The 26,019-nt window shown below is 41.0% G+C and overlaps 1 protein-coding gene across 1 annotated transcript; it reads right to left on the bottom strand.

Annotated features, from left to right (window-relative positions):
• Window positions 1–983: 983 nt before the first annotated feature.
• Window positions 984–25,965, bottom strand: PRP4K (pre-mRNA processing factor kinase PRP4K). The gene is given in 17 exon segments (XM_086608433.1): window positions 984–1,674; window positions 2,038–2,315; window positions 3,393–3,417; window positions 3,419–3,477; window positions 3,939–4,090; window positions 4,594–4,708; window positions 6,333–6,486; window positions 7,706–7,843; window positions 9,082–9,229; window positions 9,590–9,680; window positions 11,124–11,197; window positions 14,161–14,371; window positions 15,943–16,024; window positions 16,787–16,942; window positions 17,213–17,386; window positions 20,747–21,940; window positions 25,901–25,965. Coding segments are annotated over 16 exon segments (3,015 nt in total). The 5' UTR covers window positions 25,939–25,965; the 3' UTR covers window positions 984–1,674; window positions 2,038–2,111.
• Window positions 25,966–26,019: the final 54 nt, after the last annotated feature.

Raw genomic sequence — 26,019 nt, 5'->3', positions numbered from 1 at the left:
CTCCTCGGTGGGGTATTCCCCACCAGCAGAATGACTGCTTTGTGTCATTTTTCCGTTCTTGAGCGCACTAAGAGTGCATGACTGTTGCCATTATGTACCTAGATGGACACAAAAACCCTTCTTAGTTCAAAGAAGTATCATAAAGTACGTGAAACCAGAGAGGTTTTCACAGCTTTTCAGAATATATTAATAACAACGAAAAGATGGACTTCTTAGTATGGTCAGAGAGAACATTAAAGCAGCAGTATGGACCTGAGAAAGTTTGGTTCTGGTTTCCTCACGCTGTATAACCAACTCAAATGTTTCAAGCTGTTTTAACTGGTTGCTAAATGTTTATCTACACATGCTGTCAGAAATAACCTTGTTAGGAAGGTGAAGTTGGTGTCTCAGCAAATCAGACCCATGGAGTAGGCGTTGAGTGGCCTGTGACTCGCTTTCCTTTTTCTCTTTCAGCACCATCAAAAGGAAAAGTGAGAAAAACAGCACAAACATTAGTTAAAGCCTGAATTTAACCCTACATCCTACAGGAATAATTTCATTACAACGAAAGCAGACAGACATTATCTGTAGGGTTTTGGTTTTTTTCTTTTTTTCTTTGTTTTTGGTTAAGCAGTGATAATTATATAGCTAATTAACATAGCCTACAGCTCTCCCAAAGATCATAACGTTTAATAATCCCTTTAATTAAATCATTAACAGGAAATGCAGGGGTGGTTCTTACAAATTACCTGATTTACCATCACTGAAGACAGATTCTTTTAAAAATGGCTACAAATGCCTTGTTCACAAAAGACTTTATTATCTAATGATGCATACTGAAAACATACAGAAATCTGCATGGTCCACTTTACATGCAGCAGAACAATCTTCACTTTACAGTAAGTAAGTGTCAACTGTTTTATGCAAGAGACAACACTTTAAAGTCACATTTCTTAAAGAAAAGCTTCATTTACAAAAGAAATAAAAGGTAAAGAAGCAATTACCGCTTTTAAAAAGCAGCTGCTTTGTTCAAGAGTGGAAGGTTTATGCCTGTATTGAAAGACAACATGATCACAAATAATGAAAACAATGAGCAAACGAAACACTTTTAGCATAAAGCAGTACACTTTTCAAAATGACATACAAAGAGTTAAAAATTTCACTGTGTTGTCTGTCTAGCCTTTAGATATAAGGTCTTCCGACTGAGATCCCAGTGGATGTCGTTACTAAACGGAAACTCTCCTGTAAGTATTGGCTCTGCATCGTAGTGAGCTGCATTTAACAAAAGTATACAAAGTCTATCGCGAGTCGATTAAAAAAAATTAAAGGGGTAAGAAACAGTACACTGAAGGCGCTCTATCCATCAAGCGCGCGCTTTCAAAATTCCCAACGTGAAGAACAGAACGGGAGCCGTAACCACGCCAGGGCTGCGACGCCGGAAAAGAAAAACAAACCGTTTATCAGACATGCAGGGAGTTCTGCCACCACGCTACCGTCCCTCTGCCAGTTGTTCCAGTAACATAACAGCGTAAACCCCGGTGCCGGCGATGGGGTAGCTTACCTTCAGTGTACTGAAAGTTGCACACAACCTGCTTTAAAAGAGGAGACATCCCTGCGGGCAGGCTCACGGAGGAACAGGCCCCCTTCGGCACTGACTACACCAAGGGCATGCTGCTGTGGCCTGCACACACACACCTAGGAAAACGTGAATATAAACAGCATTTATGCTGGCCATTTGGGAAAGACAAAAATGAAGCCAAGTCTGCTAAAAACAAATCAACCACCCAGTATTACTGCTCTTTTTTTTTTTTTTCTTTTTCTTTTTTTTATAACAGGCTTTTTTTTCTTTTTATAATATATACGAACTGCAACCATATACATTAGCATTGTACTTCTGTGCAGTCTTGGCAATTAAAACAGTTCTACAGTGAAAATTTTCACAGAAGACACAAAACAGAAATTACTCTAACATTTCTAAAAGAAATATCAGCCTTGATGTTAATTCAAATGTATCATTTCTTCCTCAACTTTGCGGGGGAAATATTTATGTTTATATACATTAATAACTGCTGTGAAATTTCTTCAGTCTTTGTATCTTAATTACTCAAACCCTTTGAACTTCTTCGTCTGGTTTAGATTTTCTCCTGGATGAAGGCGTGCTGCAGAGCCTGGTTGATGCTAATCCGTTTAGCTGGGTCTAGCATTAGAATCTGGTCCAACAAGTCCTTTAGCTGGTGCACTTTTTTACGCTGGTCTTCAGGGAGTCGTTGGCACCCAATCAAGTCTGCTAACAGGTCCTTGGTGGGATTAATGGTGCTCATAACAGTAACTTTCTCCTACAAACACAAAAACGGCAGCCTTGTAGAACAGCAGTCATGCACGAAACCCCTACCCCTTCTACAGAGCTTCTGCGGCGACTTTCCTGCAGGGTTGTCTTGTATCCCATCGGCAACGCCCTCCCTCATCGCAGGGACTCCTAAATCCTCGTGCAGGCAAAGGAAAAGAGTGGGAATAACGCTGTCGGGGTAGGCCAGGCTGCATCTCCTGCCAACAGCAGGTGCATGCACAAACCTAACATCCCAGTTAACTGAGAACATCAAAATTCCACATGGGAAGTTTCCATATTGTTCAGCCTGGAGAAGAGAAGGCTCCACGGTGATCTTATCGCAGCCTTCCAGTACTTAAAAGGGGGCCTACAGGAAAGCTGGAGAGGGACTTTATACAAGGGCGTGTAGTGATAGGACAAGGGGCAATGGCTTTAAACTGAAAGAGGGCAGATTTAGATTAGAGATAAGAGAGAAATTCTTCACTCTGAGGGTGGTGAGGCACTGGCACAGGTTGCCCAGAGAAGCTGTAGATGCCCCATCCCTGGAAGTGTTCAAGGCCAGGTTGGATGAGGCTTTGGGCAACCTGGTGTAGTGGAGGGTTTCCCTGCCCATGGCAGGGGGGGTTGGAGCTGGATGATCTTTGAGGTCCCTTCCAACCCAAACCATTCTATGATTCTACATCTGACCACTAACTCCGTGATTCTTGATAAATACACCATGTTAAAATGATACGGAAAGTGTTAGTGACTTCCTACAACAAAAGCACACCACACTGGAGTTGGACATCCCTCTCTAAAATGAAGGCACAATTTTTTTTTATTAGTAATTTAAGGATATACTGTGTGGAGACACCCTGCATACCTACCAACATTACAGTTAGATTTCTCTTAAACGCGTTCCTAAATTGTAGGAAAAATCTCTGCTGCAGTTTATAGCCATGTAACCTGTCCGTACTGCTGCAAAAGGACATTCTAATAGTTTATAAAATTTTATTTTTGATTAGGGTGTCAAGATACATTTGAAAGACCATAACAGCAGGAAAGCTTGGAAAACAGTAATAGGTTAGTCGACACATTAAGGACTTACCCTTTCTGTCACTTTATCTACTTCTATACATGAAGTTGAGATTTTGATCAAAGTGCTGATCTTTGAACACACCTTTCCGAATCATCTGGAAAACGAGGGAGAGGCAAGAGTTTCAGGCAAGTTCTGTGTCTTACAAATTCCACAACTAACATCAACGTCTACTAACTCATTGCAACATGAATAATTTAATACTAATGAAAAATATATCACAGCAAGAAACGTCTAGATTGAATAAAAAAACCCAGTTCAAACTAGTTGAAAAAGTGCACAGTTTCTTCCGTTGACTTACGTATTTTTTTTCAGGTCAGTGCTTAGAAGGTTTCTGCTTTCACTTTCTACTTAGTCTATGAAAAAGAAGCTGTAAACTTTCACTTCATAAGATTTTAAATCAATATTAATTATATACAGTCAGAGCAATGCCTGATATTTACTTGCTGTTAAGAGAAGATGTACATAAGAAACAGAATTCAGGGAGAAAAAGAAAGTACATTCATTACAGCAGTTTCAGATATTACTTAAAAAATCATATACTTTTTTTTTTCTTACCTTGTTTGGCATCTTTCCTTTGAGATCCATGGCTAGTTTCAACATATGGTTATTGGTTTTGCCAGGAAAGAGTATTTTTCCTGTATAAAGTTCATATAACGTGCAGCCTACAGACCACATATCTATACCATAGTCATAGATTTTTCCTATAACTGAAACAGAGCAATTCCAGTTAATTCCATTAAGGCAGCCTTAAAAGATACAGTATCACAAAACCAGACAGATGAAAAAATTCTGATTTGTAAACTATATTGGTGCTCCTCCTCTTAGGAATAAGAAGTCATCAAAGAGGGATGCAAATCTTTTAACTTTTGCAGCACCCCTGTTTTAGAAAGGGAGGTTTCTACCCAACGCCCAAATGAAGCAGCACGAATTAAGTTAGTGAAAAACAAGAAGTCAGAACAATACCTCTAAATTAAAACAAAACTACAACCAGAGTGACTCCTCCCTGTCCTCACTGAGCTCAGCACCAACACACATGAAGAGCCACCCAAGCATGCTTGCTAAGTCTGAATTTTTGACTGCCATCGTTATTCCCAGAGTGATGCTTTGCTAAGACCAAACAGAAAGTAAATTCCAGTCAAATTCTCGTTTGCTGGTGCTGGTATATCCTGCTACTGCCTACGACAGGTGCGGCCAGTCCAGAGGTACTTACTGATTTCTGGAGCTCGATAAAATCTACTGACGAGGTACGGGGTGATGTCGTTATCTGCCACGTGTGATGCCGACCCAAAATCACAAAGCTTTAATATCGTTTTAGACTCGTTCACCTGAAAGTTAAACGTAAATATCCATCAGCACTGGTTGTGGACACAGTTACCGACAGCACCGTGAAAGTAACAACAAATTGGAGTCAGAGAGAAGAAAAACGTTCAGCCTTTAAATTGGAAGTTCTTCCCATATTTCAATCCTTCCTCTCTGTGTTCTAAGGAAACTGTAAAACCTTAAATTGAAAGTGACACTGTCTTCAGATCCTAGGAAACACAAAAATGGTCAGTTTCACATGCTTTTTCCTTACCAAAACATCCTTGGTGGACCTCGATTTCACTCCAGATACTGAAATTCCATCATTTTAGACTTCCAGCTCTAGTATCCCGAGCACCACTCAAAAACAGCATTCAGGCACACCTCTCATGCTTACACAGAAGTCATTGCTGCTATGGCAAGAAGCCAACATTTTAAACACAGTAAAAACCTGAATGTTTCCCAAGGATGACCACCAAGAAAACCAAAGGAGATGTGTTTGATTCCTCTGATGTAACTCTCACACTCTGCTAACCAAAACTTTTAACCAAAATAGAAAGGAAAGATAAAAGGCACTAAGGGCTTTTCCCCATTTTGACTGGGACGGGGTTAGTTTATCTTTTTAGCAGCTGGAAGAGCTCTTGGTTTTAGTCTGGGATTTGTTGGAAGAAGAATGTTGGTAGAGCACTGATGTTTCTAGTTGGTGCTGAGACATCAAGGACCTTTCAGCTTCCCATGTTTTGCTAATGTGCAGGAGCACAACAGGCTGGGGGGAGCATGGCTGGAACAAAGGGCCCACAACTGCCCTTAGGAAGGATTGAGGGCTAAATTGGCCAATGGAGCATTCCATGTCCTGCACCATCATGCCCAGTATATAGATGAGCGTTGACTGGGAAGAAGGGCTCTTCGGGGGGCCCCTTTCCTCCTCTTTCTGGTCCTCTCAGTTGTCCAGGATTGCAGTGTTGGGATTTATCTGCTTCGGAATCGTTTGCTGAGACGTGACAGGCGTTGGTCACCGGGTGGTGAGCAATTACACTGTGCATCACTTGTTTGTGTATATTATTATTATACATCTATATATTCATGTAATATTGTTATTATAAATTGTTCTTATCCCAACCTATGAGCCTCCTTCCCTTTTCCCCTTTCATTCCCTTCCTCATCCCCCAGGGGTGAGGGAGGGTGAGCGAGCACCTGTGTGCTGTTTGGTTGCCTGGGGGGCTAAACCACCACACACACAAACCAAATCTCCATCCAGACTCAAACAAGCCAATTCCATTTTGCTGAAAGCAAGAACATTTTCCAACTATTGCTGGAAAAAGTCCCAAGATAGCTCCAAAGAAAGGATACTGTCTTACTTTGGAAGATCTGCTTTCTAAAAAGACACAAGTGGATGCAGGTTTGTTTGAGAAAGACCGTACTAAATAAAAGATTCTATTTCAATACTGTATTAATTAATTTCAATACTGTATTACATTTCTGACTTCTGTAAGAAGTATATATACTTGAGCATTTTATACCAAAACGTGAATCCTTAACATTTGCAGTTAAATTTTTACTTCACCTAAATTAACAGAATTCTATTCATTTCAAATACATAATTTTACACGCTAGACGGTACAAAATAAGTTTCAATTATTTCTTACTCACCAAAATATTATCTGGTTTAATATCTGCATGTAGGATATTGCATCTTTTAAGAAGCTTTAAAGCCAGGAACAGCTGCTGGCTGTAGGAACGCACAGCTTTAATATGGAGTCCAACATCCTTCCCATACTTTTTCAACACCTCCCGTAAATTCATACTATTAAAATAAAGAGAGAGAAAGAACAGAAAACACCTTAACAAGGAAAAACATAGTGGCCTCCTAAACTGTACGACAAATGTGAAGAAACCAGTCAGCTTTAGATGTTTTTGGAGAAAAGCAACATGGAACTTGACATCCCTCTCTTAGCCACGGCAATGACACAGAAATGTTGGTCAATCAGACCTGTCCTGTACTGCAGCTGCCAGCCTTACTGGACTGGACTGACAGTTCAGAACACATTTTTAATCAAGACTAATTTGAGAGGGTTTACTTGCACATAAGCAGCATTTTCTGGACAACTGTGCTGCCTTGGTACTCGTTTTCTGAAGAAATAAATAAAAAAGGAAGTACACAAGAGGCACAAGCTGAGGAGGCAGTTTTTTGATGACTTAAACAGCAGATAAAAAGACCACAATTTCGGGGCAAAAACCTCACTGGATTTAAATAATGTACAACTGAGTTATACTCAGTGCAGCACAAGAAAACAATTTGTTACATGGCTTATCAATAAAAATACATCAGTAATTTCATAAACCTTGCTTTGCTTCAGCATGTAACTTATCTTCACCTCGAACATGGCAAAAATTAAAACATGACATACGCAGAAAACTTGGGATACGAACAACTGATGTCTCTAAGCAGGAATGGGAATAAGGCAGTTGATACATCCAGATCTACCACAACACAGTGTCTACAGTAAACCTGCCAAAAGAGCTGAATCAGTTAAAGGAAAAAGTGAGCGTGCAAAGCACTAACAATCCTCTTCCTTAGGCTGCTGTTATACATGTACCCCTCACAGAATATACAGCATTTCCTGAGCCTCTCTGGGAATACACTCTTAATCCAAACCCATAAAATAGAGAATTACGAAAACTGATAAAAACATTGTGACACACACACAAAAATTCTGAAGAGAAGCACTGGTGAGATGAACCATCTTTCATAATACGTTCTTTTATTTCCAACATTGTTCAGACTAAATTCACAATGATACTTTAAGTAAATCAGAAATGGTTCAGCAGTCTGTGGATCTGTGCCTCCGGATTTTTTTTATATATATATTTTTAATTATTTTTGTTTTTTAAAGAAAGTTCCTTGCATTTTTGAATCTTGGCAATAGACCAAGGCATCAAAACAATAGCCCAGAACAACAAGGCAAAGCTCATTCAATAGTTCTTTATTTTTTATAAAGAAACCCAAACGTTTCTCAGCTTACCTGAGTGGCTCAAACACCAGACAGAGATGTTGTTTATGGTAGAAATGCCTGAACAATCGCAGACAATGAAACTTGTCATCAGGATCTGCATCATTCAGCTTCTTTAAAAATTCCAGTTCTTTTAGGCCAGTTTTTTGCCTGAAAACAAAGAAATACAGTTAGAAAATAAACAAAATCAGTGAAATTCTAATACCCTGTTTAAATCTAGCCATTCGCTTGCATGAATGAGAACTGTCTTGTCATTACTTAACCTACCACTGCTTAACAGAAAAAAAAAAAAAAAAAAATCACAACAGTGGTTTGCTGTCAGTGTCTACACACTGGCTAAATTTATTTAATTCTTTGATTTTCACTGTGCCTTTGTAACCTAGTGATCCTTTCCTCCTCCCTCCTGGTTGCACGTAAAGGTAAAATAAGATTTCCTCCTGTAGTACAATGTTTAGTTTCAAACAGCACTCACTTGAGAAGTTTACTTTTTAAAAAAAAAGTACTTAACTGCTTACATTATTAAAAAAAGTTATAAGCTAAACTGATTAGAGTCAAGTACACACCCAAACTGATTATCTATACAACATACCAAACTGAAATAGCTCATCATCCCCAGCTTTTTTTTTTTTAAAAAAAACACACATCACTTTTCTAGATATCTATTCGTATAACTCAAAATAACCCAGTTATACACACAGCAAGACAGCTTTTAAAGCTTCCAAGGTAAAATGCATGGAAAAGATTTTCACTTAAGTTGTCTTTAATGGAAGAGGACATAATACATGACTGTAGAAATACTGCAGGAGATGCTGAAAATGAATATTATAGATGAGTCTTCACATCACAGTTTAGTAGATCACACTTGTTAATGTTCACTCAGTCTGAAAGACTTCAAATTTTATTTTTTTAGTTCAACAGAGAGTCCCATCCTTTTTTATATATCTTACATACGTGCAAACATATAGAGAATATACAAAATTAATTAATGCATGGATGTCTTTTTGTAAGCTGCAGATGATCGATTAGGATCCAACCCGTAGCCTGCCAAATTGACTTGGTCCATCAAAACAAATTTTTTTCATCCATGATTCCCACCCCAAAAATTTTAGGGCTGAGCAGGCCTTGTAATTAACTGTAACCTCGTTTCTTGCTACCACTGCTCCCTGCAGTTGTGCAGATGAGAAAGTGCCTGATGAAAAGGCAACAGCTGTAAGGAAGTGTGGATACACAGTCCGCAAGCGCTTCCCGTTATCGGGCTCACTTTAGCAGAAAAGGCAGGAATCACAGCTGTACTCTGTCACCTCGCTTGAAACACAGGGAGATTCAAATCACATCTCGAAAAACACCCAGCTGTGCCATATGCTTTATTAAACAAGAACTTTACTTACATAAGTTCGTTGTTCCTGATGATTTTAACCGCTACTTCTTGGTTTGCCCGTGCCATGTCCCTGGCTCGCACGACGTTACTGAAGACTCCCTGCCCAGTGTAACCATAGACGTTGTAACGTTTATCTAGAACTTCACCTATATTAACACCTGCAGGGTAAAACCAAGCAACGTAAAGTTAGGAGTAACACCAACAATGAAACTTCCAAAGAAAAACAAACCGTTCTGTGTAATTCAGAACCAGGGGATAAACAGTGTAATAATTCCATAGCGTACAATGTTTTAGATGACCCAGCTCTGTGGAAATGGGGAGGAACAAACTCTGATTCTGTCAGTCTGGAGTCTTTTCAATAAAACCTGCACCCTCGTTTCACCCATTACATTGCATGCACAGGAAAGGAACTGTGCTGCATGTACATTAGATAACGTTTCAGTGCTTTTCCCACGAGGATCTCTCCCATTCAGCACCCCCATTCCAGCTGTCCATGCAAATCCACAGACACAACTTACGGTAATAGCCTTCCGCATCAGTCCAGTTGTCCCTGAGATTGGGGTTTTCTTTGAAGTCTTTTCCAAACCCAGCAGCCCTTAGGCGAGCACTCTGGAATAAAAAGAGAAGAAACAGCTTTCCCGGTGTGCTCTGTTTGTCCTTGATGTTTGCTTACCAGACCTCCTTCCCTGCCGAAACACTGTTCCTCTCCAAACACACTTATCTTGTAGGAGAGAGAAACTACTGAACACAAAATGCTATTTACACACCAGTATCTAAAGGCTGATGCAAGGAAAGAGGATAGGAACAACCAGGAGAACTATTATTAAACATAAATGGGCAAAGCTTCAATTAATACCCACAAGAAATTTGGACAAGACATGTTAGAATGCCTATTTTGGAGCACCCCAATAAGACTTTTTACTTACAGTATGTTTGTACTACTAAAGTTTAACAATTTGCAGGGAAAATGGAATTGTTTAAGCCTTGAAGTTCTGTTCATTTGGTGCCACTTCACAGGTTTCACACTGTTGTACTTACGATGACTAAATTACTACCCTTGCTGTTGACGTCTCAACAGATTTGGCAATATATTATCCCAAACTCAAATCCATGAGTAGTGAAGAATATCTTCAACTGAACAACAGTTTCTGGAAGGGGGAACTGCTCACTTACAAGCCATTTAAATCCCTACTTGTAAGTTTCAAATTTTTAAAAGCACCCCTCCCATCCTCCAAGCATTTACCTTTTTCTGCGTCTAAGGGGGTTTGATTTTTTAAATTTTATTATTATCACCAGTGCTACTAGAGCGACTCCATGGCAGCCTTCTGTCACCAATGCTTCTGCCCTAACTAATAGATTACGTCTGCCATAAACCAAAATTAACTGGAGAATTTCTAAGCCAAGAAAGAGCTGCTGTCTTGATTTATTCCTCAGTGCTACGAACCACCAACAATGAAGTAGATTTACAGAGAAGAGCAAGTAAAGTCTCAAAACTAGTCACTGGACTGCCAAAATTCGCAGTCACTTCAGCACACTTACAGAAAAGCTGCTGGAATAGTGCAAAGTAAAACCAGGGAACGCATCTCTCCATCAAAAAAAAACCCCAAACAACAAAACCCCCATCAAACCAACCACCACGTTACTCCAACACAGCATCATTAGCAAATTAAAATATCTTAGACACTTTTCAATTAACACTACCTGAACCTCTGAAAAAGCACATATTTAGAACAGTGTAGCGTGGTAACATTTACGTAAAGTGTAACTTACGAGTTTGTAACCGTGTGCCATTCTAGGTGCTACTCAAACAACAGGGGAATTCCCTGATCACTGACTGGTAAAACTCCCACTAATTTCAGCAGGTTTTCTTTCACTGAAATGTTAATTAAGAACTACTTTGCCTGCCTGCGCTGATGACAAGATTCAGGACGTACCGTCCACTCAGTTACACGTGCTTTTACAAATCCCGCTCCCACAAATCTCAAGTGACAGTAACTCTCCAACAAAAATCAAGCAAGAAAATCACATATTTCATCTCCGAGAATTACCTACATCAAAGTATGCAGCGAACATATCATCTGATTCTGTGAACATATCAGGAGCTAGCAGCTTCTTCTGAGCTGAACCTTGAAACGAAATTTAGATTACTCAATGTGAAAAAGATGACAAACTAGTAACTATTACCAGCATAATTCGTGACTCGGTATCTTTACAACACAATCTAAGGTCAGAACGTTGGCAAACAGGTAGCTCTACTAATGTTGCTAGCAAGTATAATTTTACATTCTAGAAATACAAAACTCAGAATGGGTAAGTTCTTCAAAGCACTCCAAAATTTACACCTCCTGGAAAAATTAAGTGTAATGGCTTTCAAATAATTCACACAGCAAAAAGTCCACACTTACATGATACCTACAGATAATGACACTATGCATATATGTATAAAAAGAAATATAAAATGACTGTGTGTGCATATATATATATATATATATAAAATACAGACATGTTTTCAATATACAAGTGCAGGCTTTTCTGCTAATCACGAGGTGTTTTACTAAAAATCACAGTTTTAAAGCCCAGAAGTTGTTTCTTTGTAAATGTTTTCTTCAGCCCTGTCAAAAAGGACCTGGTGTGTAGCTTTTAGTCAAAGACCACGTTAATTCTTCTGTTTGAGAGAAACATTTTTCATGTGGGCAACATTATCCCTTTCTCACCTTTTAATCACCTTTGAATCCCAGAGACATTTTACTTGGTTGATAAGGTGAAAGCAAAGAAATATAAATTAAGCAGACGTTAGTGACAGCCAGTGAACTTCAAACCACTTCCCACCACACACTGTGGCCGCATCCCTTCACGACCACGGCAAAGCAAAGGCTCTCCCTTCGGAGCATTCAGCACTGGAGCAAAAGAAATGGTTAACCTTGGATGCTTCAGATACAGCCACTTTTATACAAAATAACCAGCCTAAAATCTTCTGGCAGCATCAAAAACTCTCATCCATAGTGCTGACACTGTTGTTTCGAGGTACAGAGCTGTCACCTCACACTATGGAGACAGGTCACACCACTGATTCAAGATACAGACCTTCCCAGCAACTTCCTTGAATTTTCTTGTTAGTTCCAGTTACTCAACACTGGGCCACAATGAGTTATTAAACAGTTCCTGAGTGATGTACTATCCTGCCTCTGTATGAGGTCAGGACATAAATAAAAAAATAGCTCTTACAAAGAAAGATCATCAATTGCTTCCACCTGTTGTCATAGCCACCTCCAAACTAGAATCCTACCAATATATAAGAAATTCCCAGATTTGAGTATCACTGACCTGCTTTTAAAAACAAACCTTTCTGATACCTTAAAAGCATCTTATGTAGTTAGCAGTCATATTTTCATGTACTTTAGTGGACAACATGAGAAAGCAGCACACGCCTCTGACAAAAAAGGACACAGAAATGGTCTGTCACACACAAGACGACTAAGTATAACTTGTGGTATGCAGAGAAAGTGTGTAAGGTTGTTCTCCTGTGATGTAGGTGGAAACAACTATCTGAAAACAGACTGCTCGAGGGAACACCAGGGCAAACCACAGAGCAGCACACTAGTCCCAAGGAGATGCAGCTTTGTTACTTTCAGGAGAAGCATTCCCTGGCACACAGAGTATTTAGCCCCCAAGGATACTGCCCAACCATTTCCCGAGGAGTCAGGCAGGTTTCACAGCTCTCGTTAAACGGCGTGCTGCTGCAATTAAACCCTGAAGAGAAACTGAAGTAGTTTCAGTGAAAACTACTACATTTCCACCTGGAATACTGCATTCAGCTCTAGAGTGCCCAGCACAAGAAGGACATGGAGCTGCTGGAGCAGGTCCAGGAGGCCACCAAGATGATCCGAGGGCTGGAGCACCTCTGCTATGGAGACAGGCTGGGGCTGTTCAGCCTGGAGAAGAAAAGGCTCCAGGGTGATCTTACTGCAGCCTTCCAGTATTTAAAGGGGGCCTACAGGAAAGCTGGAGAGGGACTTTTTACAAGGGTATATAGGGGCAATGGCTTTAAACTGAAAGAGGGAAGATTTAGATTGGATATAAGGAAGAAATTTTTCACTCAGAGGGTGGTGAGACACTGGAACAGGTTGCCCAGAGAACTTGTGGCTGCCCCATCCCTCGACACGTTCAAGGCCAGGTTGGATGAGGCTTTGGGCAACCTGGTGTAGTGGAGGGTGTCCCTGCCCATGGCAGGGGGGCTGGAACTAGATGATCTTCGAGGTCCCTTCCAACCCTAACCATTCTATGATTCTAGTTAAAAACAAATCCAGGATGTCCACACAGCAACTGGTCACACCTTTTGACTACCTGGAAGATGTACAGTAATCCACTTTTGAAAGAAAAAAAGAAAAGCAGCTGATTTTCAATATTGCAGGGTGCACTGGGAGATGCTCCATGCTCCTCCTGCCACAGCAGGCACAAGGCAGGTTTTCTATCAAGAGTTATTTCCTTTCAATAGTGTTGTACAGTAGATCATGTGCAGGAAGAGGAGGAAATAGCCATTTCTTCAGCAAGAAGATAGGCCACCAAAACGGACTTAGTAGCAATGACTTTCAAAAGCCTTAATCACTCTAAATTACTACAGACTCACCTATATTCTTCTAACACAGTGGCTTTGACCAAAAAAAGGGACAAAACGGGCTTGGTTTCCAACCCACCTCAAAACAAAGACTAGGACTACATTAAGCTTCTAAGAAAACAACATGCAAAAGGGAAAAGAAAAATTTGGAAGTTAAAAAGGGTGATTCTTAACGATAAAGACAGACATTACTATTTGCTCTTCCAAATTTATAGCATGAATTGTGTTAAGAGTTACTAGAAACACAGAGAGCACATTCCGTTCGTATCACTCTCCTTAATGAGAAAGCTTTACTTTTATGGTAGAAGTGCCATCATGTTCGTGGAAGCATTCTCAAGTTCTGTCCAAAAAGTCAATCCACTTCCAAGTCTGGAAATATATAAGGAAACTAAGCAAAATGCCTCTTTTCAAGTGCTCTGCTTAGGAGTCGGGCTTTCAGAATTTGCACCGTGCAGTGAGATTTCAGATTCTTACCATTGTTCTGCTCAACCGTCATGAGGTTGTGCTTGGCTTTGACCGATGCCTCAAACGTGTCCACGTTTTCCCGCTCGTATTCCTTAACGTCAGCAGCTACTCGTTCCAGGATGTCGTCTGGGGAATTTGAGCGACTACGCGTGCTACTCTGAGGACTGCTTGGTTCAGATGGTACAGATATATTACTGTCTTCTGTCTGGCCTTTGTATTTCTGAAAAGAAATTTAATTATTAATGTAAGCATCACAGCTTATCACAATTTATTTAGTTTATTTATTTATTTATTTAATTTATTTAATTTTTATACTCTTTCGATGGTTTATGCCAAACTCTAATCTTTGCTTTCATAATCGCCTGCATCTCTAATGGCAACAGGTTATTTCCAGACTGGGATACAGCTTTTGAAAACTCATTTTGCTACAATGCATCACAGCCTAGACCATAAAAGACTGAAAAATTCATGTATTTTTATTGAAGATTAACTATTTTGTTGTGCATGACAAAGTTTCAGTACCAATAGATTTATTACTAAACAATTCTAGCACGTAAGTAATGAAATAAAGTCTTTAAAGAAAAATTAATGATCTTATAGCTTACATCCTAGAATCTTTTCCATTTTTATTAGTGTTATGGTAGAGAAAAGTACTTTTAAGATTTTTTTTTTTATTTGAATTGGAAATCCTATTTATTCATTCATTCTTGTTGAAAAATTTCAGACGTGTTAAAAAATTACCAGACCACACCTTTACAAATTTTTTTTTTTTTAACTTAAGTAGTATGAAATTATACAAATGTTACTTCCTCTCCCAAAAGTTAAAAATCAAACTGAATAAATGCTGATACCACTCAGTTATCAAGGTAGAACTGTTCAATAATACAAGTAGAAGTTTCCCATTTGTTGAATGAAGCTCAGGAATTTGCTTCCTGTAGGGATCAACAACAGGTGTAACTTGTCTTGGTTTTGCTCAGTCATAGTTCTGAAGGATTTTACAATGGGCTTTGCATAAAAGTCAAACAATGAACTATTTTTAGTGCTGCTTAAAATAAGCATTTTAACTTGTAACTGGTGTTTTTATAACTATATATGAAGCAAACACGCTAGAGCATTTTGCTTACGATGTCCTACCTGTGCCAAATCCCCAACTTGAAAAAAGATACCGGACTTGTGCTGCAAAACTACATCCCTTTGTCCACAGCTGCCTTTCAAGGGTCTCTACCACGTATCACCTGTTACCACTGTTACCTTTTTACCAGGAATAAGAAGTTCATGGGAACTCACACATGTAACTGAACACATTCCCTACTTTCATGAAGGGAGAACCCATGTCAGTGACTTTATGAAGTTTTGGAAATGGACAAGGGAATCTTCTATGTGAAACAAACTGACGAGTTAGGTTAACTGATCCATAACTTAAGGTTAATTGACCCATAACTTAAGGTTATATTGACATTATGATGTCAATGATACAGCCACAAAGAAAACCCACAGATTAAGATAACTGAAGAACATTTTAGCATGTCATAGCACTATCAGAGGACGTTTAACCACAGCACAAAAATGACTCACAGAATAATTGCTTCAGTTTTAAAAGCAACGCTGCTGCAATAGAAGTATAAAGTTTAACTGAGACTAGCATTTACAGTAAATTAATTGGAAAAAACATAGTACTAGTAATTACTGTCATAACATAGTAATAGGCCAAGAGCCTTTCTTTATGGCAACATTTTACACTAAAAGCATAAAATTAGTTTCTGTAACCCATGTGATAATATAACCACACACCTGAACAATTGCTTGCCGCTGTAATCTTCTCTGTCTTATCTCTGCTTCTTCATCCTCTTCTTCCAAATCAAAGTCTTCAAGACTGTAAAAATACAATTACTTTTTATATAACATCATAAACATAAGATTATCTACTGAATTTTACCAAACGCAGTTCTTTGGTGTACAAAGCACACGGTACATTAAACAATAGCTGTTCAACTGACTCCAAAAGCAAGGGTGTATGAAATCCCAGTGTGTTTATTTACATCTCCTCATAGAGAAAATGTACCTTTTGGTGTCTCATTGGGACTTTGAGTATTTCATTTTTAACTGCAAACAATTAACAGTAACTGCTTTTAAAGAGAAAACAAAGAAACAAACAACCCTCCCTTGTTCATTTTCATTCCACCATCATTCTTCCTCAATAATTTGATTAACAATGCATACTCTGGTGCAACTGGATTAAGCAGACATTTAGCAAATATAAAAACAATTTGCAGATAGCAATTAATCCTTTCAGCTGTTACAGTTTTTCCTCAAGCAATAAGCTTGAGGCAACAGACCAAATATTTTCACAAGATACTGATCAAGTTGAATCTAGAAACTGAACAACATGTCATCCCCTCAGGTCTGCCCAGTAGCCAACAGGTCTTAGTATTTCTTGCATACTCCAAAGTTTTCCACATCATCCCAACAGCAATTTGGCAGGATCACAAGTACTAAAATGTGAATAAGGTTGTAGGTGATGACCCAAAAATGAGGGTTATCCCTCATTTATCCATGAGGATAAATGTCAGTTCTTTCTCAAGTGGATCTGTGTTTTTAGATAGAAAACCAGCACAAGTTAGAAATTAAGTCTTACTTTTCATCTGATGAAGACTCCTGTTCTGCTTTCATACCCTCAGAAAGGCTACCTTTAAATTTGTCTTCTTTAACTTTGCTTCTGCTCCTGCGTCTGTGGCCACCACGTGATCTGGACCTCCTTCGAAGGCGAGATCTGCTTCTTCGGCCTCTGTCCCTGGTAACAACAAGAGGGGTTTGGGTTTTTGGCGTTTTGGTTTATTTTTTTTGAAGAAAAGGAGGAAAACCTATTCACAAAACATCAAGGTACATAATGACTCCAAGTAATAAAACAAATGAATTCATGGAGGAAAAAACAAATCCGACTATGCTAGCACATATAAATGTGGACAAAAAAAGTACATCATCTTTTTAAACATAAGGTAGAAATCTTTATTCTTTTAGTGATATTTTACAAAATGTATTTAAAAATGCAGCATGGCTTTACCTCCTCCGAGGAGATCTGCTCCGCCTTCTTGGAGATCGGCTGCGTCGAAGGGGTGAACGAGACCTCCTCCTGATGGGGGACCGAGACCTCCTTCTGGATGGAGACCATCTACTGGGTGGGCTAACATCTTTTGATCTTTCACGTCTAGACAAAATATCATCTCTGGTCCGTGTTCTTGAAAATAGAGAAGGAAAACGGTAGTGAAATCAGGAGCGAGCTGGAAACAAAAACTTCAACTCCCTCTAAAAGCACACTTTAAAATCTTATTGCAGGCAAGGGACCACCAGGCAGGCTCCTGAGGGAGGGATGGATGAGTATGTCACAGAGCTGGCTGCCCGTCTTGTGAGTGTCTGCCCACCCCGGGAGATGTGTGCCCACACACAGGTCTGGTTCAGGACAACTCTGGGAACAGAGTTTGTTAATTACTACCACAAAGCTAAGAGACATTTTAAATTGAAGCTTGTTTTTAAGTCTCACATAAACAGTGGCCTGTTCTCATGTTTATCAGAAACAGTATTTACACAACAAATAAAACCTAAAAACTAATTCTTGAGAATTTTCTCAGCAACTTTACAATGCAGTATTGAAATTTAGGGCCATGCTACTCCACAGCAATGACTTTACATCTATTTCAATCTGGGCACTAGAATCAGATGGCTTCAACATTTCACATGTTCTAATATAGCAGCTGAAAACTATCATTCTTAATTAACACATAAACTGATCCTTCTCAAATTAAAAAATAATCCAAGTTTGACACTATATACTACTCAAAATTTGTTTATTCTTGTCTCTACTGTGTCATGATTACTCAAAAAAAAATCCTTGATAGGACAACTACATTACAAAGGTTAATTGTATTCTCCAACAGCAAGACTTCGATCAAAAATCTGAAAGGCTGGAAGTTAAAAATATTTAATAATTACTCTAATGAGGTGGCAACTGAAATTCTTGGAAAATATTTGCACACCATTGTTTAAAGAAAATGTTGCTACTCTATCTCTCCCCCTCCCTCCTCTTTTTTTAAAAAAATCAAATTGGGACAAGTTATTTCAGGTGTTCTCTCTTGTCAATGAACAAAATCTCTTGGGCCTGAAAGATTAATTCCACCCATTCTGGAATGGTTTTTTGTTTGTTTTGAGACTGTTACATCAGCTTCAGTTACCTTGGCTACGTAAAATGACCAGGCATCCAGAGCTGATGCAGAATAGTAAACAGTGGGACAGAAGGAAAACTTCTGCACACAAAGAAGTACTGGCAGTTTCTACAAGAAATTACTCTAGACTCAAATGCTGGAGCTGGTGAACCATTTAACTCTCTGAATTTACGTTACGTTCTTGAGAACAGTATTACAAAAAAAGTCACAGTTCCAAGTTTCCTGGCTAACAAAGTGGTTGCGGTGCCAAAACACAATCAAAATAACTGTAAAGAAAATGGTGTCAGTTCAGGGGTGACTGGTATGAGACAAAAAGTAGAAGCTGGTTAGGAATTCATAGTAACGTCATATAATGAGTAACTTCAGTCAAAGGCTTGAGAAGTATCTCACGTGATTAGAACACTGGAAACAAACATGAAAAAATTACTGAGAATTTTGGGTTAAAGTTGCTCATTTAAGCTCCCGAAATTCTCTGGCAGCCTGAGTAATTACAGGCAGTTATAACTCCAACGTAGCTGGGAGTTAGCTCAGGATGTCCCACAAGACAAGATCATTCCTGCTGATTTGCAAACACTTCCAAGCAGGAAATATTTCTTAGTAGTCCCTCACTCACACGCTACTCACCACGGTGTTACAGAAATAGGAGTTTGACAGCAGAATTCTAGACACATGCATCACTGAAGCAGTGTCTAGTCAACTATTCCAAACCAGCTGCAATGCAAGCTGTCATAGAATCATGGAATGGTTTGGGTTGGAAGGGACCTCAAAGATCATCAAGTTCCAACCCTCCTGCCATGGGCAGGGAAACCGTCCTCTACACCAGGTTGCCCAAAGCCTCATCCAACCTGGCCTTGAACACTTCCAGGGATGGGGCATCTACAACTTCTCTGGGCAACCTGTTCCACTGCCTCACCACCCTCTGAGTGAAGAATTTCTTCCTTACATCTAATCTAAATCTCCCCTCTTTCAGTTTAAAGCCATTGCCCCTTGTCCTATCACTACAGGCCCTTGTAAAAAGTCCCTCTCCAGCTTTCCTGTAGGCCCCCTTTAAGTACTGGAAGGCTGCGATAAGACCACCCTGGAGCCTTCTCTTCTCCAGTCATGAGAAATGAAAACTGAAAGACACAAAACGCTATGGAAGAGAAGTCCAATTCCATGTCAAAGAACCTCAGTGGCTGCACTGATCCATCCCTGATGCACCAGAACTCACTCAGACAAACTGCTGGTGCCTACAAAACTTGCTTCACCTGGTTTCCACCACTGGGGCCATCCTCCAAGTACCCGCAGCACTGTTAAGCTGTCCTACAGACAAATAAGCTGACCATGCACCTGTAGAAGACACCCTACACTTGAAACCAGAGTAACCTTCAGTGACACGGGCAGAAAGACTTTCACGTTTATTAGGCGCTTATTGACTGAGCTAGATCTTCGTGGTTCCAATGTATGGTTTTAAATTAATACATTTTGTTCTTCATTCTCAGAGTGGGTGAAGCTAAACCCCATGATAAAAGGTTTTAAATTAGTCATTGTCCAAAAGTAATGCTGAACTCTTCTGCCTGTTGAGCTGCTTCCATTTAATGAGCTGACTTCCAAAAACGCTAACACTTATATTCTCTGCTTGAGAACTTACTCTCCAGGCCTTCTCAGCTTTGGAGAAGGAGATGCTAGTAATTATTGTCTCATGGTTTATATTAAATTTCAAGGTGACTGCTTTCACAGGCTAAATTGTCTTTTTAAAAAAATACCAAGACTAAAAAAGATTTCAGTCTTTCTCCTTTAAGTGTATGCAAAATATAGCAGTGATCTACAACACAACAATAAAAAAGCAACACTACCACACTTCTAGCAAACAAATAATATAAAATATTACGAAAAAAATGACTGTGAGAAGAAAATCTTGATATAAAAGATTTGCTTACATTCACAGGTGCTGACTCTATCATTAGGGTTTTTTTTGAAGGGGAAAAGCAGTTGATGACCCACTTTTAGCCAATGCTGGTATGTAAGAGTGGAGGGGACTTTCACTCCACAGAAATTCCTGAAAGCAACAGAACTATGAAACAAAACAGAACCTAAAATCTGAATCCAAGCGCGTGACAAAACCGAGAACTCGAGCCACGGAACTTGTTTCCAGGAACGGTGTGAGCAGCAAATAAGCCACGGTTTCAACAACCAAAGCTGAATTTGCATGTCTGACAGCTGGGGGGAGTATTTTTTAAAAACTGAACACAAACAAAGTAAGTTCACAATAAAATCCACAATCCAATTACCCTTCTGAACAGCTGTTTTCAGAACAAAACCAAAAGACAACCACTGAAATGGAAGATAGTTCACCCTGTAACACATTTTTGTGGTGGTGTGTGACATCTTTGAGTTACCTGGGAGAAGACAGACGCCTTCTTTCTGATTCTCTTCTTTTCCTCTCTGCAGACCTACTCCTCACCCTCCTAACCGGAGAGCGGGTTCGTGAGGGTGATTTACTCTGTTTAGACCTACGATCATTGAAGAGAGGGGATCTGCTTCTTCTTGACCTTTCCCGTTGCTTCGGAGACGAGCTTCTGCCTTTTGGGCTACGGCCAGGCCGTCTCGGGGACCTGTTTTCTTTCCCTGATGAAGCATCTTTAGAAGGAGATTTAATTGGCTTTTTTTCTTTATCAGTCTCTGATCTCCTAGGTTTTCTATCTTTGGACCGTGATCTTCTATCTTTGGATTTGCTTCTTAATTCTGTTGGAGATTTTGATCTTCTACCACGATCTCTGCTTTTGTTTTCATTTACAACTGGAGACCTTCTGCGATCTCTTGATTTACTTTTATCATCAGCCTTACTTCTATCCTCTGGGGGAGATTTAGACTTTCTGTTTTTCTCCTGAGATCGCCTTTTAAGCATTGGAGACCTAGATTTCCTTGTCTGATCTTGAGACTTGCTTCTCTTGTAAGGACTTTTGGATTTCCTCCTCTCTTTTGACTTGCTTCTAGTTGTCTTCTCTTTGATTCCATCAACTCCTACCTTGGCTTTCTTTTTGTCAGACCTGTGCCTAGTCCTTTCTTTTGATTCACTCTTACTTGCTTTCTTGGAACTAGTTTTATTGTCCACAGGTTCTAATTTCCCCTTAGTGTTTGACTTAGCTGCAGGTCGTGTTCCATTTCGCGCTTTTTCATTAATCTCCCCCTCTTCTTCAGATCCTGACTCATAACCTTGTAATATTAATCCCATCCCAGACTGGACTTTTCCTTCCATTAATTCATTTTCGAGTTCGGCTTTCAATAATGCTCTTTGTTTCTCCAAGTCTTCCAGAGGTGCTAAAAAATCAATTTTAGTTCTTTTGGCTGGTCCATCTTCCTTGTCAGAGGTATCAGCTACCTCTTTCCGTTTATGTTTCTTATGTTTGTGTCTGTGTTTATGTTTTTTGTCCTTATCTTCTTCTGAAGAATGTTTATGTTTCTTGTGTTTACTTCGGTGTTTGTGTTTCTTTTTTTTGTGCCGGCTGTGCTTGTTCTGAGGTTGGTCTGCCTCTGATACTTCTCCATTTTCTTCATTTACACTTTTCTCCGATGCATCAGCGTCCTCAACCCTGCAAAAAAGAGCCAAACTACAGATCAGTAGTCCTTAATCACCGCAGTCCTTAATCTTGTGTTGACAGTCTTTTTGATGATAAAAACTAACTGCCATTTAATTACCTACCTCTGGGAGAATTAAAAAGGCACGACTAATGTAACTAAGCTGTTAACAGCAGATACACACTTCCCCATCAACAGACAGCTACGCCGGCAAAAAGAAATACTACGGAAGGAAGACACAGCAAACGCACTAAGAAAACAAAACGTGTGGGTGAAATCAATGCTTATGCTTTTAGGTTCTATATGGACAATATCTGTAAATAGTACGCAACAGTGCTACGTATTTATGTGTCCTGTGAGTCCATTACCTATCCTATCTGCTGCTCCTCTCCGACGCTGAACCCAAGCTATGCCTTTGAAAAGTATTTTCAAATGGCACAACAGTTGTGCTCTAGAGATCAAACTTATCCCAAGGGATGACGCTGACCATCTCATGAAACCATCCGGCAAAATCTCACGCAGAGTCGACTGATTCTCTTAACTGCTATCTCCTTCTATAAGTGTACACACTGTTAGAAAACCAAGAACTGTTCTTATCCTGCATTTATATTACTTATGCCACACAGGGAACAGTACTGAGGAACAGGATAAATTAAGGAAGTCTAATTTCAGAAAAGCTTTCTGGTAGCACACAGCAGACTATCAGCTTCCCAAGAAAATGCTGTAATCTTTAGACCTGTAAAATGGCATTGGCTAAAAAAGCAGAAAATCACAGAATCACAGAACGTTAGGGATTGGAAGGGACCTCAAAGGATCATCTGGTCCAATCCCCTGCATAAAAAAAAAAAGTCTACAGCAGGTTATTAAAATAATAATGTATAATGTTTCTTTTTCTTCTTCTAAAAAAAGGCATTTAAATTAGCTAGTCACAGCAACAAGCAATTTAAATAGTGTGCTACATAACTTCAAAAATTATAAAATTCAGTCCTGACATTATGCATTCACTTATATTATCTTCCTGAAATGCTGAAACTGGCTTACCAATAAATTTTTTACAGTTTAGCCAATACCTCCTGATCTTCAAAACATCAGTTAAGTTACTGTCTGCGGTAAGACGGATATCAGTCTCTGAAATCTGTTGCCAAATATTACAGGTGCCAGGGTTCACCTTTGTTCAAACTCACCCCATCCATGCTACACTTTTGGAATTTACTAGCTAACACTTCAATACCTTAAATACAGCTCCTCCTGTATCCCAAGCCTCATTTGTTGAAAAGAAAATCCCTAAACATGATGGTCAGGAACGGTGGGGGGACGCACACAGAAACATAGAGGCATCTTCTCTACTAGTTTCATATGACAGATGTTGCTGAAGAATATGATCAATGATCCAATAAAATATCAGAGGTGTTCTACGCCAGGCCTAAGGGATGCCACTTCCACTGCAAATTCAGCTAGTGTCTTCCTAATTAAAGACAGGATCTCAAACAGTGCAGTAACCAATTCTCTCCTGCTTGAGTTCATGCAAATCCTAGTACTATTAAATAATCCAGACTCTTCTGCCACATACACCAAAATTATTTGCTAAAACCATTAACACTTCAGTGCTCGGACATGAGAAACTTCCCAAGGGAACAGACTGAGCTAAAAATATGCAATATTCAGAGACTTAAGACAGAATGCTGTGTGCTTTTCTTCTACATCTTTCCCGCTACTTCTGCTTACTCAAAGCATATAGAAAGGAGTTTTTCTTAATTGCTTTTGTCCTGACACTCTACGCCATTATGACAACAGAAGATCAGAAAAAAAGAGGACAAACTGCCTTCAAATGAGTTTGCTCTATGTTCCATTCTGCACAAAAGACATGAAAAAGAAAGAAAAAGTATCACATGTAGAACTTTTTCAACTTGGCTTTGCAATCCAGAGCAAGCATGTCAGTGATATAAGTTGGCTAAAGGGCAGAGAAATGTCACAAGGAGAACTTGAAGGGAACTAGGCATCTTTAAAGATTTCTTTTAGCCAGATATAGGATGCTGTATAAGTCCCTGATAACATATTAATGGTACTTCAATACATTATCAAAATATTACAGAATGACAAAAATCACATCCATTGAAGCTGCTCCAGATTAAGTCTTCCTTCTCATGGCAGCGGAAATCGCCACTGAAATCTACAGGGGAAAGTATTTTGTTATCATATGGATTTTAATGTTATGTAATAACCTCACCTTACATTCCACACAAGCAAGCTGGAAGCAGTGGCGCCAGACACAGCACCATCTTACACCACCACGGACTGATAACACAACCACCAACTTGCTCTGCATTTGTATCTCAACTAGAAAATGACTATTTCACTAATACGCATGAAGTATTTCAGAGTTTATTCATGTACAGGAATCCGTTTGTTTCAAGTAATTCCACCAAACCATGGAAAAGCTTTTACTTCATCTAAATGCTTCAGAAGTTTAATGACATGGATGAGAAACCTTTTAAGAAAATTTCAGAAGGTGATGAGGCAAATGGGTAACTACATGTTCAGATGCTAGTGGCTTTAACTGGGGAAGAATTGTGACACAATCCTGTTATAGCTCCCACTTTTTCTTACTTCTGGATTCAAGGAGAAGAACGATAGGAAGTTCATGAAGATTTGCAGAGAGATTTCACCCATCTTTTCCTACGTTCAGGCTCCCTATTGCTTGTTTTTACCTTATCGCCCTTAGTTATGTTTCTCTGTACAATGCTGCTCTTCTTCATGTGCTAACGGGCTTTACACGGTTCAAATATACATCCACTGCTTTTCCTTACCTGTTTTCTACTCCTGCAATTAACAAAAAAAAAAAAAAAAGGGAAAGCCTCAAATCTCTACTTTTAAGAGGAGAAAAAAACACAGAAAGCAGTTTACGTGGCTAAAACGTTTGTACAGTGAAGAGCAGCAATAAAGTAAGAGTTAGGTTGTCAACTCCAGGCAAAAGTTCCAGAGGAGAAAGCGTCCACGAGCTCGTGGGTGCCGACAATCCGAAACCTCACGATGCTCACCGGGCTGCCAGGAAAACGCACCCCGCGCCCCGCTCCGGCGGGGAGGCAGCAGCTCGGTCTCCGCTTCCCAGCGGGAGCCGGGAGTTGCCAGTCATTTCGAGGGCTGGAAGGAGGGGCTGGCGGCAACAAATCGCTTTTTGCTTCCAGCAGCACGGGCGCTTTTCATAACGCGAGAGCGCCCGGGACCCGGGGGAGGCGGACTCGCCGCAGGGCGGGCAGCGGCTCGGCGGAGGGGCAGCCCCGAGGCGTCCACCGGCCCGTTTCCCACCCCCCGCCCCGCTCGTCCGGAGCGCCGCGGCCCGCGGGGTGGAGGGGACGGATCCCGGGGGGGGCGGCGCGGGCCCAGCTTCGCCTCAGCGATGCCCGAGCCCCGCCGGGCGCCCGCCCGGCCCGGCCCGGCCCGGGAGCGGGCGGAGGGCCTCGCGACCGCGCGGAGGGAGAGGATCCGCTACCCACCCCCCCCCGCACCCCGCGGCGGCGAAAGCCTTTCCTCGGGAGCGGCACAAGGCGCGGGGGGGGGAGCGCAGCCCCGGAGCCCCCCCCGCCCCGAGGCGGGAAGGCGCACGCGGAACCGAGGGCACGCGCCCGCGGGTCCCGGCGCCGCTTCCCCTCCCCCCACCGGCCGCGGGCCGGCTCGCGCGCGCTCGGCTCGCGGCCTCCTCCGCGCCCCTCCCTCCCTCCGCCTTCCCGGTCCCCAGACGGCGGGAGGCGGCTCCCGTGCCCCGGCCCCGCTGGGCCGCCTCACGGCCGGGCGGCCGGCTCCTATAGCAACCCCTCTCCCCAACAGCGGCCGCCTTCCCCCATCTCCCTCCTCCTGCCTCGCCACCTCTCCTCGGGCCGCCGCTCACCCTCCCCGCCTCCCCTCGCCCGCGCTTTCCCTCTGCCTCCCTCCTCCCCGAGGCGCCATGGCGGGGAGCCTCCCAGCCGCTCTCTTACTCGGGCGCTCGCAGCTCGGGCTCCGCCGCGGCGGCCATTTTGAACTTCCAAACTCCTTCGCTGCCGCTGGGGAGACGCGGGGCCGCGGCGCACGCGCGCGGAGGCGCCGCCGATGGCGG

This window comes from Tauraco erythrolophus, chromosome 3 (assembly GCF_009769465.1).
Source record: "Tauraco erythrolophus isolate bTauEry1 chromosome 3, bTauEry1.pri, whole genome shotgun sequence".
NCBI classification, from domain to species: domain Eukaryota; kingdom Metazoa; phylum Chordata; class Aves; order Musophagiformes; family Musophagidae; genus Tauraco; species Tauraco erythrolophus.
This window is presented reverse-complemented; position numbering and strand designations above follow the sequence as displayed.